At 39.2% G+C, this 17180-nt stretch overlaps 1 protein-coding gene across 4 annotated transcripts in view; it reads right to left on the reverse strand.

Annotated features, from left to right (window-relative positions):
* Positions 1-334: 334 nt before the first annotated feature.
* Positions 335-17180, reverse strand: part of Tmem68 (transmembrane protein 68) — a 22071-nt gene continuing 5225 nt past the window's right edge. For 3 of the 4 annotated variants that reach the window (XM_026786786.1, XM_013351777.2, XM_026786785.1), the window contains 5 exons: positions 14108-14272; positions 10595-10788; positions 5135-5195; positions 2703-2842; positions 335-1594 (listed from right to left, as the gene is read on the reverse strand). In XM_026786786.1, the coding sequence (XP_026642587.1) occupies positions 1490-1594; positions 2703-2842; positions 5135-5195; positions 10595-10788; positions 14108-14272 (665 nt within the window). In that variant the 3' untranslated portion in view covers positions 335-1489. The remainder of the gene's footprint in view (positions 1595-2702; positions 2843-5134; positions 5196-10594; positions 10789-14107; positions 14273-17180) is intronic. The other variant, XM_026786787.1, reaches the window with a different exon arrangement.

Below are 17180 nucleotides of genomic sequence, written 5' to 3' on the forward strand. Positions count from 1 at the left end.
GACAAATGGGACTCTTTCTCCAATCTTTAAAGCCAACTGATCTTCCAAAACAGTTCTCCTGTTCACTTTATTGTCTTATACTCATTGATTCTGGAACTATTTAACAGCTTTGAACTATTTGAACTAAGTAAGGTTCACTAAGAGAAGGGGAAAAAAAAAAAACAGCAAACTGACTCCTTTCACTGAAATTGCCTCTGAAACATACTGACCACACAGGAAGTATATTACACATTTATCATGGCTAAAATAGGATATGATTCATAAGAAAAAAGGAGAGTAAAACAAGCATTATTTTAAATGATGTCTCACAGACAATTTCACAAGAGAATGATTTACAATTCACCTTTATTTTTTACATCATTTCTATATACATTTTATATATTTATATATATCATAAATATACACTTGTGATTAAAAAGTTCATATAAAACCCAAGTACTACAAAGATGGAAAGAGACATACTGCAGAGGATTTATGATACTTTGCTGTTTAAATACTTTTAAAATCAGTTTTTAGGGAGACAACAAATCAAATGCCATTACATTTTCAGAGAACTCCGTGTTTACAAAAATTCATCATTCAAGTACATTTTACTAAAATAGTAAGCCACATGACTGGCTGCAGAGCACAGCAAAACAAACCAGGATATTAAGCAAAATTAGAGTTTTCTTGTTCCTTATTCCTTAGCCTAGAATCAGCTTCTAACGCGAACTGCGGAATGTGACCGTGATTCTATCCTTACCCCATAAAACACCATGCTGACAACTTAGTCTATATGTTTGCTTAGATACTTGTTTAAAATAAATACTAAAGAAATAACAATGTCTTGATTTATAAAACAGTACAGCTCTTTCAATGTGCTTGGCAACTGGACATCACACCTGAAGGAATTGTTACACTCAATGGACAAAAACAAATGTCCCTAACTCCTTCAGGGCTCAGGAATCAGTTCAGTTACATCTCTCACACTACAGATAGCACAGTGGACATAAGCAGCTCAAAGTCATGTTCATCACCACAATATTATCATGCTTACATCGCTGAGGTACAAAAGCATTCCACAACTTACCCGCAGCTGTGAATGGAATGAAGACAGACAGACAGACACAGGCACCTCTCACCTAAATTCAGTGCTACACCTAATGCATGCGCCCCTAATGTTCAGATCGGCACGGCAGACATAATTTAGAAAAGTCTGCTTAACCTGCTGATATCAAGAAAGACTTAATACTAAGACTCTATGCTTATCATATACTACTAAAGATTGCAAATGCAACATGATCACTTTCTGAGTCAGGCAAGTAATGAGTTACGTATAAATTTGACACAACTGATTGAAAGGACAAGATTAACAATATAAATTAAATAAACAAGTTCTAAGAAAGATACTTATTAACATGATGCTTTAAAAACACTATTATACAACCTAAAAAATTTAAGACAGCACTGCAGCTGTGAGCTCGTCACTAGAGACTCACTACATTGTCTCTCAATCGGCCTTCTGCTCGCTATGGAAGCGGTCCAGCAGAGCACTCCTGATGTTGCCCGGTATCCTTTGGTGCTTATCAATCAAAGCCTGAAGGGCGGTCTTGGTCTAGTTAAAAAACAAAGAAAAGCCGCTGTTGGTTCAGCCTCAGTACACACCAATCATCCTGTAGAATCTCCATGCCATACTACTTGTAAAGGAACTTCTCTCCCACACGTATCTTGCAGGCCTATGCTTTCTTCTAGCAATTTTAGTGTTTCAGGTTTGGGGGCCTTGTCAGTGACTTAGCAGAGGGAGAAATGGGGAGATGGTACTCGGGGGGAACAGACCCAGCTTTTCATGGTAAAAATCCTCAAGATCACTTCTGTTCAACAACATGGATGTATTTAACAGAACTAAATTATAAGTATATCTATTTTAGTTTTGTTTATTTAATCTTGTTTTGACCAGGCTGGTTACAAACTCACAGAGTTTCACTAGCCTCTCCCCCTTCCCCCCAGAGCTGTAGTTAATATCATATTAATGGTGCAGCACCATACCCAGCAAATCTACATAGTCTCCATCATAGTTCAAAATGCTTTAAATGAACCTCACCTCACTACTATAGTATATATTGGTGGGTACAAAATTTATAATCAAAACACACACATAGCAAGGGATGTAGTCCAGTGGTAGAGCGTTTGCCTAGCAGGAGCCAGGCCAGCTTATGGCTCCTTTTTCAGAATTTTAAGACTCTTTCAATGCTAAATCCCAAGCTGAGTAGTCTTTTCTCATCCTCATGACTCTTCATCTGCTTGCTAGACTAATGATCACTCCAACATTTGAAGAATCCTCACTAACTTATGCTACTCAAATCGTGTTTGCTTACCTCTCTGCTTGTTCCTCAAGGCTCCCAGTCACACATAGCACCTGACAGAACTCTACGTCTTTAGCATCACTTCTGGCCTTTTCTCATTCTTACTATTAGAGATTGAGATACAGAAACATGTCATCCTGCAGGTGCCTATAAATATATCCCTGGCTTCTGAACACTAAATGTCTATAGTCGCCCCCACCCCCACTTTTTCATGTCAGTAAAATGTCACTGGGCCTTGCCAGATGTCTCCAATGGGACAAAATCACTGTTTGAGAACTTCTGGCATATAATACATAAACAATGACATTCAAATAATTAAACAAAATCTGCCCTAAGACTAAGAAAGAACACACAAATTACCTTTTCAGCTAATTCTTCAGCAGTTATCTTTGGGTCATATGGAATGGGATCACCTAAGAAGGTCCGCAACTTTACAGGAAAACCTCCATACATTGGAGCAAATGGATAGCGGAATTTTTCATAAAGCCACTTAAATAATCCTGTTTCAAAGTAAGCAAAATTGTTTTTATTGGACAAATGTGCTATGCATATAACTGTAAACTTTCTAATTAATTACACAAGACTTGCTACAATTCATAGCAGTGTGTGTGTGTGTGTGTGTGTGTGTGTGTGTGTGTATTTCTGAAGCTGGGGGCTGAATCCAGTCCTCACACATCCACATATTAGTATATAAGCTACATAACCAGCACAGCCTCTCCTAAAGGGAAGCTTTTCTTTTTTTTTTTTTAAAGATTTATTTATTAATTATGTATACAGTATTCTGCATGTCTGCTGCCGGCCAGAAGAGGGCACCAGACAGATGGTTATTACAGATGGTTGTGAGCCACCATGTGGTTGCTGGGAATTGAACTCAGAACCTTTGGAAGAGCAGGCAATGCTCTTAACCACTAAGCCATCTCTCCAGCCCTAAAGGGAAGCTTTTCATCACGTACTGGTGCAATGTGCTCATGAGGACTGAGTCTAGAGACCGCTGAAGTGACATACAAGAATTTCTGTACTTTGTACTCAGTTTTTTCTATAAATTTAAAAATAAAAGGGAAAATTAAACAGTTCATTAAAAAACCAAGAAACGTTTTAAAGATTTAAGAATCTCAAAAGACAAACAGGTTCCTATCACTGCAGAACAAAGGCTGACAGGCGGCAGCAGACCTGGAAACGTTCAGGGACGCAGAGCGAGACACTGACAAGTACCAAAGACAAAGGCCAGGGAGTGAAGGCCCAGCCATGCAGACACCACACACTGGCCTTCTAGAGATAGCTGTATCTAACTCAGCAGGACTGAATTTAAAGGTATTAAAGATGAGTAAGAGAGGTTAAAAAACAGCACCAATGGAATCCAAAAAGGTAAGTTTCACAAAATACAGTTATGTACTGAAAACACTAATTACATACAGAAACAGAAAAATTACTGTCACACCCAAAGTAAAACTCAAAAAAAAAAAATTAAAATTAGCTAGGTATGATGATGTATGTCTATAATTCCAGCACCAGTGGGGAGGAGGACAGAAGCAGGTGGATCTCTGTGAGGTCAAGGTTAGCCTAGCCTATTAACAAGTTCAGGCCAGCCAAGGTTGCAACAGTGAAACTGTGCCTCAAAAATAAATAAGTAGCTAAGAAAGAATGGAAGGAGGGAAGAAAGGAAGGAAGGAAAAATAAAAGATAATAGACATTTAATTTAGAGATACTGAACTTTAAGTGAAGCTGAAAAGCAGTCAATAAAATTTTGAAAATAACTCATAATTGAAGAAACAGAATTTCTGTAATAAATTCTGATTTGCTATTTGAAAAGATTAACAAAAAATTAGAAATAATATCTAAAGTTATATAAGAAATGCATTAAAACAACAGCAATTGAAGGCTTGCTAAGGGGTTTTTATGTGGCTAGGAACAGCAACAGTTACAAAACTGTATTCAACTGAACATAATATATGAATCACAAGCCAAAAACAAGCTGAACACTCCAAAATAAGAGACAATTTAAAGAAAAAAAACCTAATTTTTATTCTTACAACTATATTAAAAGTGAATTTTTAATTAGTAAACTACAGACAGATAAAAGAAAATATCAATACAAACATATAGTTTATCATTTTTTTAAGTAATAAGATAAACCAAAGCAAATGACATCCCCATTTCCTCTGACGGCAATCTTAGTTTAATATGTAGTTTGCTCCATTTTAAAACTAGTTTCTTCAGCTGATAGTATATAAATGTTTTCTAAATCTTATCAACATAATTTAACACAATATATTAGATGAATCGCTTTGAAGTTTTTAAAAGCCCATTCAAATAAACTTTAATATGTTTATAATACACCTATCAAAAGCATACTGTCTACCAGAAACTCAGGAGGCTGAAGCATGAAAATCACAAATTTGAGGCCAGCCTGGCTACATGGTAAGACCCAGTCTCGGTCCCCAGTCCTGCAGAATAGTAACTGCCACTGCTCGGAACCAACTACCACTCAGAGTTTATGGAGAACAGTTATCTAAATACTCATTTTCTAAAATTAATAAATCAAAAGGCACCAGGCATAGTAGCCATGCCTTTAATTCCTGTACTTGGAAGGTCCAGAGACAGATGGAACTCTCTGAGTTTGGAGCCAGCCTGGTCTAGGGAGTTGTAGGACAGCCAGAACTACACAGTGAGAACCTGTCCCCCCCCCCCAAAAAAAAAATCAAAAGTTTTCCTAATAGTGTTCAAAACGCCTAATGTTTTAAAGATTATACTATAATTACTATAATTAAAAAACCATAGGAATGAGAACTTACTTGTTCCTCCAAGTGATCTAAATCCTTCTCGAATATTTTGTGTAAACATAGGAATAATGGGCTAAAGAAAAGAATTTGAATTGAAAAGTAAATAAATAAATACACTTAAGGTCTCCATTGAATCACTAAGGCAACTTTTTTGAAGGCACATTTGAAATACTAAAAATAGATTTTAAAACCAGAGGCATATCTAAGGTGGTATGATTTATCAGACTAAATTTGACTTCATAATTTATAAGAATATAAATTGGAAAGACTATTCTTCAGTTGCAACATGCAATATTTTATCTACTGATTTTGCTTATATATAAACCCTTGAAACTCACTAGTTTCATTAAGTAAAGTGAATGTGGTAGATTAGTTTAACTCATCCCGAAATACTACGCTCATTAGGGAAGCTACGAGATGAAGACACTTTGAAGAGTGTGGTGTTAGTTAAACATGGCCCCACAGGCTGGGATATTTGAATCCTTGGTCTCCAGTGAATGGAACTGCATTGGAGGGATTAGGAGGTGTGATCTAGTTGGAGGAGGTGTGTCACTGGGGGTGGACTTTGAGGTTTCAGCGAGCTTTCTGTTTCCAGCTTATAGATCAGATGTGAACTCTCAGCTCTTCTCCAGCACCATGCCTACCTGCCTGCTGCCATGCTCCCTGTCCTGATGGTCACGGACTGTAACCCCCAGGAAGCATGAGTCCCAAATCAAATGTTCTCTTTTATAAGCTACCTTCATCATGGCATTTGGTCACAGAAACAAAAAAGTAACCAAGACAAAGGGAAAGTTTGTATCAATTTAAAGGATAGGTTTCAGCAAGATGTTCTCATGAAATTAGTAATACATTTTTTTCTGAACCCACCAAATCTAAACTGTTCAGTATTAACAAAAAGTATGTGTAAAAATTTTTAAAAAGTGTATAAATTGAAGAATTTTAGATAACAAATTTATAGGATAGTCCATGAACATCAGTGGTTAAATGTGGTATTTGATAATGGAAATACTAGGTCAATGTCATAAAATAATGCAATATCATAAAGCATCATATAGGAAGGTCATGCTATTGTAAACAGCAAAATATATCAAAATTGGATAAAATACTTTCATATATAAACAAATACACTGAACTGAATGTTTAGAATAGATAAGACTACATATACATGTGTATGTGCACATGTTCATGAAGTTCCACATTATCTGTAGAACTCCACACCGTTACAAGCAGGGTCTTAGATAAAGATAACGATATTCTAAGTCTTTAGTCACTCACTTCACTGGGCAGAAGAAAACACAAGGATAAACGTCACACAACTTGTCCTCACAATGAACTAGCTCATCACCTGCTGTCCCTCTCAGCAGAGGGACGACATCTAACATAGTTCAGGGACACCTAACGCATGCTTTGTTCATGCTGTGTCCCTCGCACTTAGAAAAGCACCTGGAACAGATGAGATAAAAGGAAGTTATGGAAGAACTAAGGAAGGAATGAGCACATACAGAAAGACGATGCTCCTGACGTCACACAGACATCAGACAGGCAGCAGCGATGCCAACAAGCAGACACAGCTGTCAAACTGTAAAATGAGGTTAATTCATGAAACCACTGCATAGAGATGATAATGAACACTGAATTCTTTTGTAAAAAAAAAAAAAAAAAAAAAACCGCTACTATCTAAGATGACAAGTTCTGTAAAATGAAATGGCTGAAATCCTAATGTTTTAAAAGTTACATTCCCAGAATTGAGAATTTAGGATGCACGGAAGGAACAGAAACCCTTCCAGCTCACAGATACTGTTTTCTTCCATGACTGAAACTGCTGGCGGTATCTACAGACAGGCATGGTCCTCAAAGCCTGTATTAAAGTGTGCACTTCATGAAGATGATTAAGTTCAACACCATTCCCGAAATAGCTAAACTTCTGCAGAAGAACATTCTAGAAGCCACTTCATAGAAGAACACTTGCCTTACAACTGGCTCAGTCTTCCATGTTAATTTGGACCTATGGTGTTTAAGTGCATCAAGCTTCAATCCTTAAAGATACAGTACTAACTTATATCAACTTGATTTTGTACAGTCATTTAACCCTTTCCTTGTGCATATCTGTACACAGGACAGCTGCATACGTAATAGAGAATTTATAATTTCTGTGCCCACATCACTCCCTATGTATGTACACAAGTGTACAGATTTGTAAAACTATTTTTGGAACATCAATTTAGCATGATTACAGAGTCCTACTTCGGCTACTAAGAATAGAGCAAACACTAAACAAGTTGATTATCAAATCTAAGCCTTACTTTCTTCATGTGAAGAGTGGGGAGAATTATAATTACCTTTATCTCAAAAATTTTTATGAATAAAGTAAAATAACACAAATAATTTTTAAATACAATATTCCTTTCCTTTCTTTTATATTTATTATTTATTTCCAACTAATTAAAGTAATTTTTCCCAACCTAGATGTGGAACTCCCTAAATACTTTCAGGAATCCACAAAATAAGAGTTATATGGTACAAATAAGAGTCTGTCCCAGAAGCCAGGCAGTGGTGGTGATCCTAGCACTCGGGAAGTGGATCTCTGGGAGGTTGAGGCCAGCCTGGTCTACAATAGCTAGTCCCAGGACAGTTATGGCTGTTACACAGAGAAACCCTGTCTTGAAAAACCAAAAAGAAAAAAAAATAAAGAATCTGTCCCAGACTGCCCTTTTCTGAGAAAAGGGAGACAGAGAAGTGAATCTTGGGGAGAAGGGAGATGGTAGGCAGCTGCGGTTGGGATGTAATATATGAGAGAAGAATAAAAAAATAAAAAGTCTGTCCCATTCAAATGACCTTTAGATATCTTCTGCTGATATTTTGTGAACTGCAATTGGATTCCCCTTTTATTTCTTAAAGCATGTCCAGCTTACTTTTTAAATTACTTTGGGGGAAGGGGTATTGTTGGGGAATCTTCCAAGCCTGGCACACAATAAACAAGTGTTTTTCCAGTTGTTCCTTTATAAACACAGCTAATCATACTTCCATAGTTTTAAGTGTTTTCTCGCATTTTTTGGAAACTTGGTTTGGTCTATTAAGCGATAATTATCATTTTCAACTGTTTAAGGTTTTTTTGAAGTTTTCCTCACATCTCTAGAAAGCCCCTTCAATCTCAGATGTCCACACTCACTGTGACATGCAGTCGGGATGGCAAGAACACTGCTGCCTGAACTGTGTTCTGCTCTATCTCTGCTCTGCCACTACCTTGCTGGGACCACATCCTCCCATCCTCCCCCTGTGCCTGACTCTCACCTGTAACATGAAACCAGTGATCCTCAGCCTCCCTAACACTGAGACCCTTTACCACAGTGGTCCTCAGCCTCCCTAACACTGAGACCTTTAACACAGTGGTCCTTAGCCTCCCTAATGCTAAGACCCTTTTCCACAGTGTTCTCAATCTTTTTAATGCTGTGACACTTTAATACAGTTCCTCATGTTGTGGTGACCCCAAGCCATAAAATTATTTTCGTTGATAACTTCATAAATGTAATTTTGTTACCGTTACAAATCATAATGCAAATATCTGTGGTTTCCGATGGTCTTAAGCAACCCCTGAGAAAGGGTTGTTCAACCCCCAAAGAGGGTGCAACCCACACGTTGAGAACTACAGAATTAGAATATTACAAGTTACATCCTGACTCTATAGAGCCCTCAAAAGTGCTGCAAACCGTTTATAGGACTTATGTTATTGGTAAATTAACAGCATTAAAATGTTGCATTTATTTAAATTTATATAAAGGCTCTTTCTCAATATTTGGAATTTTACAAAAAAGTCTTAATTGAATTATCTAGCTTATCATAAAAAGTCACCAGGAGACTTAAGAATCTAAGCAGCTCTTTGTCATTCCTCCTTTCCAGGTCTCCTAAGCAATAGCCTGCTTCAAAGTGTAAACACAGGATGAAGAATTAGAATTCAAGATAAACTTGTAAGACTCAAACTATTTTATCTTTATCTGAAATCTATTTTTTAAAAAAAGCTTCCAAAATATAAATGTAAAAAAAATCAATGTCTTGCTTTAGATTAGAATTTTATTCTTGCTATACTACATTTCACTGATTATCTTAGTTTCACACAGCTGCAGGCAGCCTTCTGTGTTCTGTATAACTCACAGTCTACCACTCTGGTTTCCACATCTGTGCCTACAAACTTTAGGAAATGGGTACAATTAGTCCATTTTCTTTATTACTAGCAACAAATGCATGAGTAAATTAAAAAGCTTTTTGCTGAGTTGAGTAATCTGTGTTTAAAGAAGAAGCCGTTAATTCCACAAATACTTAAAGCCTGCACTACTGATTTAAATAGAAAGTTATGTTATTTAAAGAACTTTCTACTGAACGACTGTGTTATTTAAAAAGTTAGGAAGTAGATTTATTTGAACTAGGAGACCACAGTAGAGCACTATAGCAATGACTTCCAGGAGCCACCCATAAGCAGGTGTGTAGATACAGGAGAGAAGAGAGTGCTTTGGAGTATTTTGTTTTGCTGTAAACTTTGTAATTCAAATATAAACTATCCATTCTCCTTTGATACTTTTCTTTAGTTAGAATGAATCACCCACAATCTTTTCTTTTTTGACCAACAGTCTACACTTACATGATTCAGAGTCAGACCAAAGATGCAGGCTGGCCTTCCTAACGACAGCAACCTGAAAAGCTAAGTTACTGAAGCTGGCTCAACCTCCTGGCTTGGAGAAAAGAACAAGAGTCCAGTGAGGGGCAGCAATACCCCCGTCTGACAGAAAGCACTCCTCAGGATACAGCTCCTCAGGCCATGGGGAGCAAAAGACTAAGGAATCCTTTCCAAAGGCTAAAGAAAACACCAATAGCACATCCACACCACTGTCTGGGAAGTACAGTAATTACAGGGGTCTCCCAAGTCCATTTAATTTTATTGATGAATTCATTTGAAAAGTGCTTTTAAAATGTCTAAATTACACCACTATCCATTTCCTATCATTATACTATAAATAGCTGGTCATTTTTAATGAAAAACGACATTAATCGGCCAGCACTTGTGTTGTTATAAAAAGTGATTATACAAAAAATAACTATCAAACCGAATTCATCAAAGAAACACACTAAGTCATCCTGCCAAAGTTACCACAGGTTTAAAACACACAGGATGAGCCGACTATGTCATTTAAAAATAATAATAACTGAAAGAATTGTGGGACTGTGTACAAAATTACAAATCTAATAAAGAAAGTGGAATTTACAACTGAAAAAAATAAAACCTTGTTGGATACTTGCTAAATTTCCAGATCACTTTTTTGGTTTTAAAGAAGGCTTCTTATGCATAAGGATTAGTGTTCTTTTGATATATCCCTATAAATTGCTATATACAGTGACTTTATTACGAGGAAAGATGCTGGCTTCGTACACGTCGGCCCACCTTTAAGCATCTTTTTGGACAAGGACGTCGGTGTGACTCACCACTTGCGCATCAATGGCGACCTGCGCAAAGCCTTTCCGGCTACCCCAGATGATGCTGTAGGTTTCATCACTGAGCAAGGCTTCTCGGACTCCTCCTGGTGAAATAGCCAGCAAGTGGCCACTCCTCAGGATTTCAACACATTTTTCTCTTGGCCCATGAAGAGCACAAAATACGTCTAGTAATAAACTGAACCCTGTAAAAAAAAAAAAAAAAAAAAAAAACATAAGCACAAAGATATATCTTTATCTCGTTTGATTCATTTAAGAGCAAAACTCATCACGATCTATGCTATTTACTAGCTAGACTTTTATAAACTCTCTTAAGCCACTAGCTCTTAAGGTACAAGACCAGTTTCACTTATGAAGTAATATATATCTCACTGATCACCTACTATTGATTATTTTCTGCCTGATCACCTCCTTACATTTTCAAATTCTTAATTAAAACCTTATCATGAAAAACAGAGATTGTTCTCCTCATTTTACAGATGACAAAAGCCAGGCTTAAAGGCTAAGTAGTGTATCCAAGTCACACAATAGACTTTCCCACTGTGCTATGTCCAGTCCTAAGTACCTGCCACTGACTTTCAGGCCACATACAGTCTCACGTACTGTTAAAACAATCAGAGATGATGTCTCATCAGCAACACAAATCTTTTTTTTTTGTTTTGTTTTGTTTTGTTTTTGGATTTTTCAAGACAGGGTTTCTCCGTAGCTTTTTGGTTCCTGTCCTGGAACTAGCTCTTGTAGACAGGCTGGCCTCGAACTCACAGAGATCTGCCTGCCTCTGCCACCCGAGTGCTGGGATTAAAGGTGTGCGCCACTGCCGCCCAGCAGCAACTCAAATCTTAATCTCCCACTAACCCTGCAACAAAGAACCACCTGAGAAAATGTAAATCTGACTACATTCAGACATACTAAAATTAGCTAAGACTATAATCAAATCTATTGAAATAAAGTTAGATGATGCTAATCCTACAATTAAATTTTTATAACAACAGCAAATAAGTATCGTTGAGAACTTGAATCAACTGAGGAAGGATATTTGACCCAAGAAGAGCTAATTCCAAACCTTAGCATCATATAACCTTTCACACTATGACTATCCCTGCATGAAAGACATCCTGTCAATGAAAAGTACTTTAATAAAAACCCTACAGTGGATCTTCATGTGATCTCCGTATTTTCCTGCTTGAGACTGAGGACATGGATGGGTCCTAGAACTGGGCAGGCTAACATTGCTTCCCAGTGCCCTACTGAGCAGCACCAACATTATAGATGTCAGAGGGAACTGAGGGAAGGTAGAACACAAAATTTCTCTCTTGCACTAAGAATTAAAATAAATGACTAAAGGTAAATCAGTGTCAAATATAGTATGGGCATAGAGGAAAAAATGTTTTGAAAAACCTAAAAATGTTCAGTTTTCTTATTTAGGAAAATGGAAAGCTAAACGCAAACCCATGCTCCGTAACAGAACAACAGTGACGCCAACACTTGAACCAGATATTAAAACTGTCCTTGGCTGGGGTGTGGTTCAGAGGTATGACTGCTTGGCTAGCATGTGGAAGGGCTCTAGCTTTAACCTCCAGAACTGGACAAGTATAGAAGGCATTGTAAGACAGTAATGCTTACCATTAAATCTTTTGGGAGCATAAAACCCACATGTAGAAATAGGAGCGGCGGGCTGCGTCCCGGCACCCGGCCGCCCACATGGCTAGCTCTACCCGAAATAATTACACGGACACTGTGTTCATTTAATCACCGCTTGGCCCTTTAGCTCTAGCCCTTACTGGCTAATTCTGATATCCCGATCAACCCATCTCTAATAATCTGTGAGCACCGGTCTTAGTGAGCACCGGTCTTACCGGGAGTGTATCTTCCCAGGAGAGGGGAGCATGGCGTCTCTCTGAGGCATCTGCTCCCGAGAGCAGAGCTGTGGAGTCTGACCTCACTTCCTCTTCCTCCCAGCATTCTGCTCTGTTTACTCCTCCCTCCTGTTTTAACCTATCAGGGCAAGCAGCTTCTTTATTTAATTAACCAATGACCTTCCTCCATCACCCACAAAATTTTAAGTGTGTGAAAATGTCACTTAAAGAAATCAAAATAACTAGTTATGGTGCAATTCTAATACCCTCTGGTCCCAACCTGCAGAACGTCATCGCATTCTTTCTGGAGGAAAGCCTCATCTGATTTAGCATATATACAAAGTAGAAATGGGGGTTCCGGCACAGACTAACACACTAACCATATATATGGAAGGCACTGGAGTAGGCTGGTCCTTAACTCGCTGCTGGGCTTGAGTCTGCTTGCTGGGCCAGCTCTGCCTTTAGCATTCCAGAGAGCACACTATCAACTCTCCTGGCTTGTTTCTAATAATTTAGTGATGAAAGAAAATAAGATTTATCTTCATTAAGATCATTCAATGAGTTGTTTTTTTTTAAAAAAAAAAAAAAAAGAACTAGTTTATCTTAAACAATCTGAGTAACTTTTAAAAACTATAAAGCTATTATGAGTAGACTTGAAATGCAGTCCTCGTCCTGATGAGCATGAGACCCTGAGGCAGCTCAGACTAGATGAGACATGATATATGGGCATACTCTTTAGGACAGTGAGGACAAACACAGCCTGTATACTTTTTCTCTAATTTTGATTTGCTACTAAACTTTAACAGAATTAAACAAGAAAAAATTATCTTACAAAAAATATGAAATTTTAACTACCTTGTATACAAAATTATATATCTTTTTTTAAAAATTCTACTTGAAAATTCAAGATTTGGGTTAGGGATATAGCTGAATACAGAGCAGGTGCCTCATGTCCCACCTGCACCATCATAATAAAGAAACAAAATTCAAGACTTAAGCCTGTCCTTGGGGCACAAATGTTTGCAGTCCGCCTGCCTGGTGGACTGAAGCAGAAGGCTTACTGGAGAAACCAGGCTGAAAGCCAGGCTGGGTAACCAGCAGGAAATAGGACCGGAGGGCTGCACTTCAGTGGGAGAAGGTTTGCCTCCTAGTTCATCCCCAGAGGTCAATCCCCAGCAGAGCCAAAAGCAAAGCAAAAAGAGGAGGAGGAAGAAGGAAGAGAATAATCGGAGTCAGTGTGGAAGAAAGGGAGGAAGAAGCAGGGATAATTAGAGCCAGCAGTGGTGGCCACACCTAGAAATCCAGGACTCTAGAGCAGCTAAGGAAGGGTTGCCACTCAAGTCAGGTCAGGCTTCTTAAACTGGATAATTAGATGTTTTCAAATCTGTTATCCTTAGGAGGCAAACATGCCTCTCTTATTTTTTTTTTTTTTGGTTTTTTGAGACAGGGTTTCTTTGTGTTATTTTGGAGCCTGTCCCGTGACTCGCTCTGTGGACCAGGCTGTCCTCAAACTCAGAGATCCACCTGCCTCGGCTTCCCGAGTGCTGGGATTAAAGGCGTGTGCCACCACTGCCTGGCTTGGCAAACACTCTAAACAACACTAAGGTCACACTACCACACAATCGATCATTACACACAGTTGTTTTACCTGGGATTTTAAAGACAAAGTGGTCAGCTACTACTCGGCATGTTCTGCCCTTGTGGATGAAAATCTTAGCCATGAAGTAGTAAAAGTCTATGGGAATCGCTCCATGATAAAAAATGATCAACGCTGGTCCTTCCGGTATCTTTTCCATCCCATGAACTTCGTAACCTGTTGGGAAGACAAGGTGCTGATACATAAAATGCAATAACTTAAAATAGGTCTCTGCTGCCCTGTTCGCTTCTCTTTTGGATAGTTCTTCCCCTTTCCCAGAATTTTGGACACAGAATAATTTGGTTCTATGGTCTTACAGTGTGACAGAATGAACATGGCACTCGAGTGGCAGAGTGTGCGCTGAGAGTCACCAGCAAGGGTGGCTCAGGAGAGGGAGCCCTCAGCAGGAAAGTGTAGCCCACGTGATGGGTGCTGGGGAAAAGGAAGGGAGTGGAGGACAGACAGCACAAATAGAGCACGGGCGGGCGGGAGTGAAACAAGGGCAGAATCCACCCCAGCATGGGCTGGTAGCAGAGGTTAGAGCCAAGTGTGGAGGAGCTTATGCTAGGCTAGGGCTGCCTGCAGTCGACAGCCATCAGGGATCCCTCGCAACCTGCCTTAGCTTCCCCGTGACTCGCCGCCTAGTGTGGATGGTACCTACATTTTCTTCTGATGTCTATTTAACATAAGTAGGATTCTACTATGAATATATTTAGGGATCTTTTCTGTCCAACAGTGTACATGCTTCGGGAATGTATGAAGCATGAAAGAACCTTAGGCTATCGCACAGAGGTTCAGGGAAGTTATTTCCGAGGTACACTAGGAAGCAGAGTGAGGGTACAGTCTTGGACAAAGGGGTATAGACCCCAGCTTGAAACTGTTTCCTGAGGAGCAAAACAGAGGTAGAATATAAACTTCATCTATCAGAATACAAGGTTTAAAGAAGTAAAAGTGGATAAAAGTATTTACCAGTGTTTAGAGCACTCAAAAGAAAAAGGATTTACAGATACTTTAATTATGAATATATTATTATCACAACACATTAGCCAAAGAGGCGATCGGTGGTGGGTACCAGGACGCAAACCTGGGTCCTCTGCAGTAGTAACAGGTACTCCAAATGCTGAGCCATTCATCAAATCAGAATTTACCAAAGTCCAGTATATAACGGTCACTAGAGACTGGACAAGGAGGGTGAAGTAGAGGAGTAAATGGACAACATGAATGCACAATGTAAGCACGTGTGGGAATCTTTCAGCGAATCCCCACTGTAGCGCTAATATGTGTTAGAAACTATTTTTTAAGACAGCAGGCTTTTATAAAGCAAAGTTACCCTTTATGTTTTTTCTTTAGGCACCTGCTTGCCCTTCCACTTTTACGCTATCCATGAAGCCACCTGAGACTTTCACCAGGAACCAAAGGTATCCGCCTATGTTCTTAAAACATTTAGAATTGCCGGGCGATGGTGGCGCACGCCTTTAATCCCAGCACTCGGGAGGCAGAGGCAGGCGGATCTCTGTGAGTTCGAGACCAGCCTGGTCTACAGAGCTAGTTCCAGGACAGGCTCCAAAGCCACAGCGAAACCCTGTCTCGAAAACCAGAAAAAAAAAAAAATTTAGAATTGAGCCATTTACAAATTACCCAATTTCAGGTATTCTGTTATGGAAACGACAGGGACTGAGGCACATATAGATCGAACCTTTGGCACTTTTATAAAGTCCAAATGCATCCCACCTATAAATAAGGGACTGGTGGAAAATGAAGTAAAAGTTGGCCAAGGAAGGCACAAGCCCTTGGAAGCAGACAACCGGAGGCAGTTTTCACGGCGGCCAAAAGCTGAGCCACTGGTCACTAAGTGCACAGTGTCACAGTTTCTCCGGTCAGCAAGAAAGAAGTGGACTGCCACCTCACTTATCTGGGGAGACACGCCAACTTCTTAGATGATCAAATGACAAACAAGTAAACACCACTATACAACTTATATTTATGTTTACTACTATGATATAATAGTTCATTCTTTAAAAACGTCACACTGGTAGAATCAAATTTACTCTCAACAGAATAACAGTAGCACACGCCTTTAACCCCAGCACTTGGGAAGCAGAGGCATGCGGATCTCTGTGAGTTCAAAGCCAGTTTGTTCTATACAGAGTTCCAGGATAGTCAGGGCTACAGACATACCCCTGTCTCTAAGAAGTAAAACTTTAAAAAAAAAAAAAAAAAAAAAGGAAAAGAAAAAGAAAAAAAAATCTAGTCAAGTAAGGTGGCACTGGCTATAACCCCAATAATATTCAGGAAGCGAAAGGAGGACAAAAAATTCCAGGCTGGCTAGACTACATGGCAAGACCGTCCCGCCTGCGCTCCCCCACCTGCGCCCCCCCACCTACTTCACATCTCAAAAAATAAAACCGGGTGTGGCTGCAAAGACAGCTCGGCAGACTTGCTGCTGTCGCAGAGGACCAGAGTTCAGTCCCCAGCAGCCATTGAGGGGGCTCACAGAAGCCCACAGCTCCAGCTCCAAGGGAACTGACATCCTCCTCCGGCCTCTACCAGCACAGTCGCCCACACGTGCACGTACACACAATCAGAATAAATAAGCATTTTAAAACAACAAGAAAAAGCAGTTTCTATGAAGTAGAAAGAGGTCAGTGAGGAGAGGAAGAAGCCTGAGGGGAAAAGGAACAAGGGAACAAAAGACAGTTATGGGATATATGTGAAATAAAAGCAGAAGGACTGCTTAAAGCAGGAGGGATAAAAAGGAGGTGGGGATGGGGAGAGGAAAAGGGACTGGCCATGAAGAAGAACAAAGTATAACAACAGATATATACATATGAAAATGTCACAAGAAAAGCTATTACTCTGTGTGGTAAGAAAAGAAGAAATTTTGACAGTTTTAAGTAGTTTTATAGATGCTTTAAGCATCAATTTTCATATTTCAGTTCATTGTAATTGACAGCGCTGTCGGGTGGTGGTGGTGAACACCTTTAATCCCAGTACTCAGCAGGCAGAGGCAGGCAGATCCCTGTGAGTTTGAGGCCAGCTTAGTCTACAAGAGCTAGTTCCAGGACAGGTACCAGAGCTACACAGA

Source organism: Microtus ochrogaster, linkage group LG5 (assembly GCF_000317375.1).
Source record: "Microtus ochrogaster isolate Prairie Vole_2 linkage group LG5, MicOch1.0, whole genome shotgun sequence".
NCBI classification, from domain to species: Eukaryota; Metazoa; Chordata; class Mammalia; order Rodentia; family Cricetidae; genus Microtus; species Microtus ochrogaster.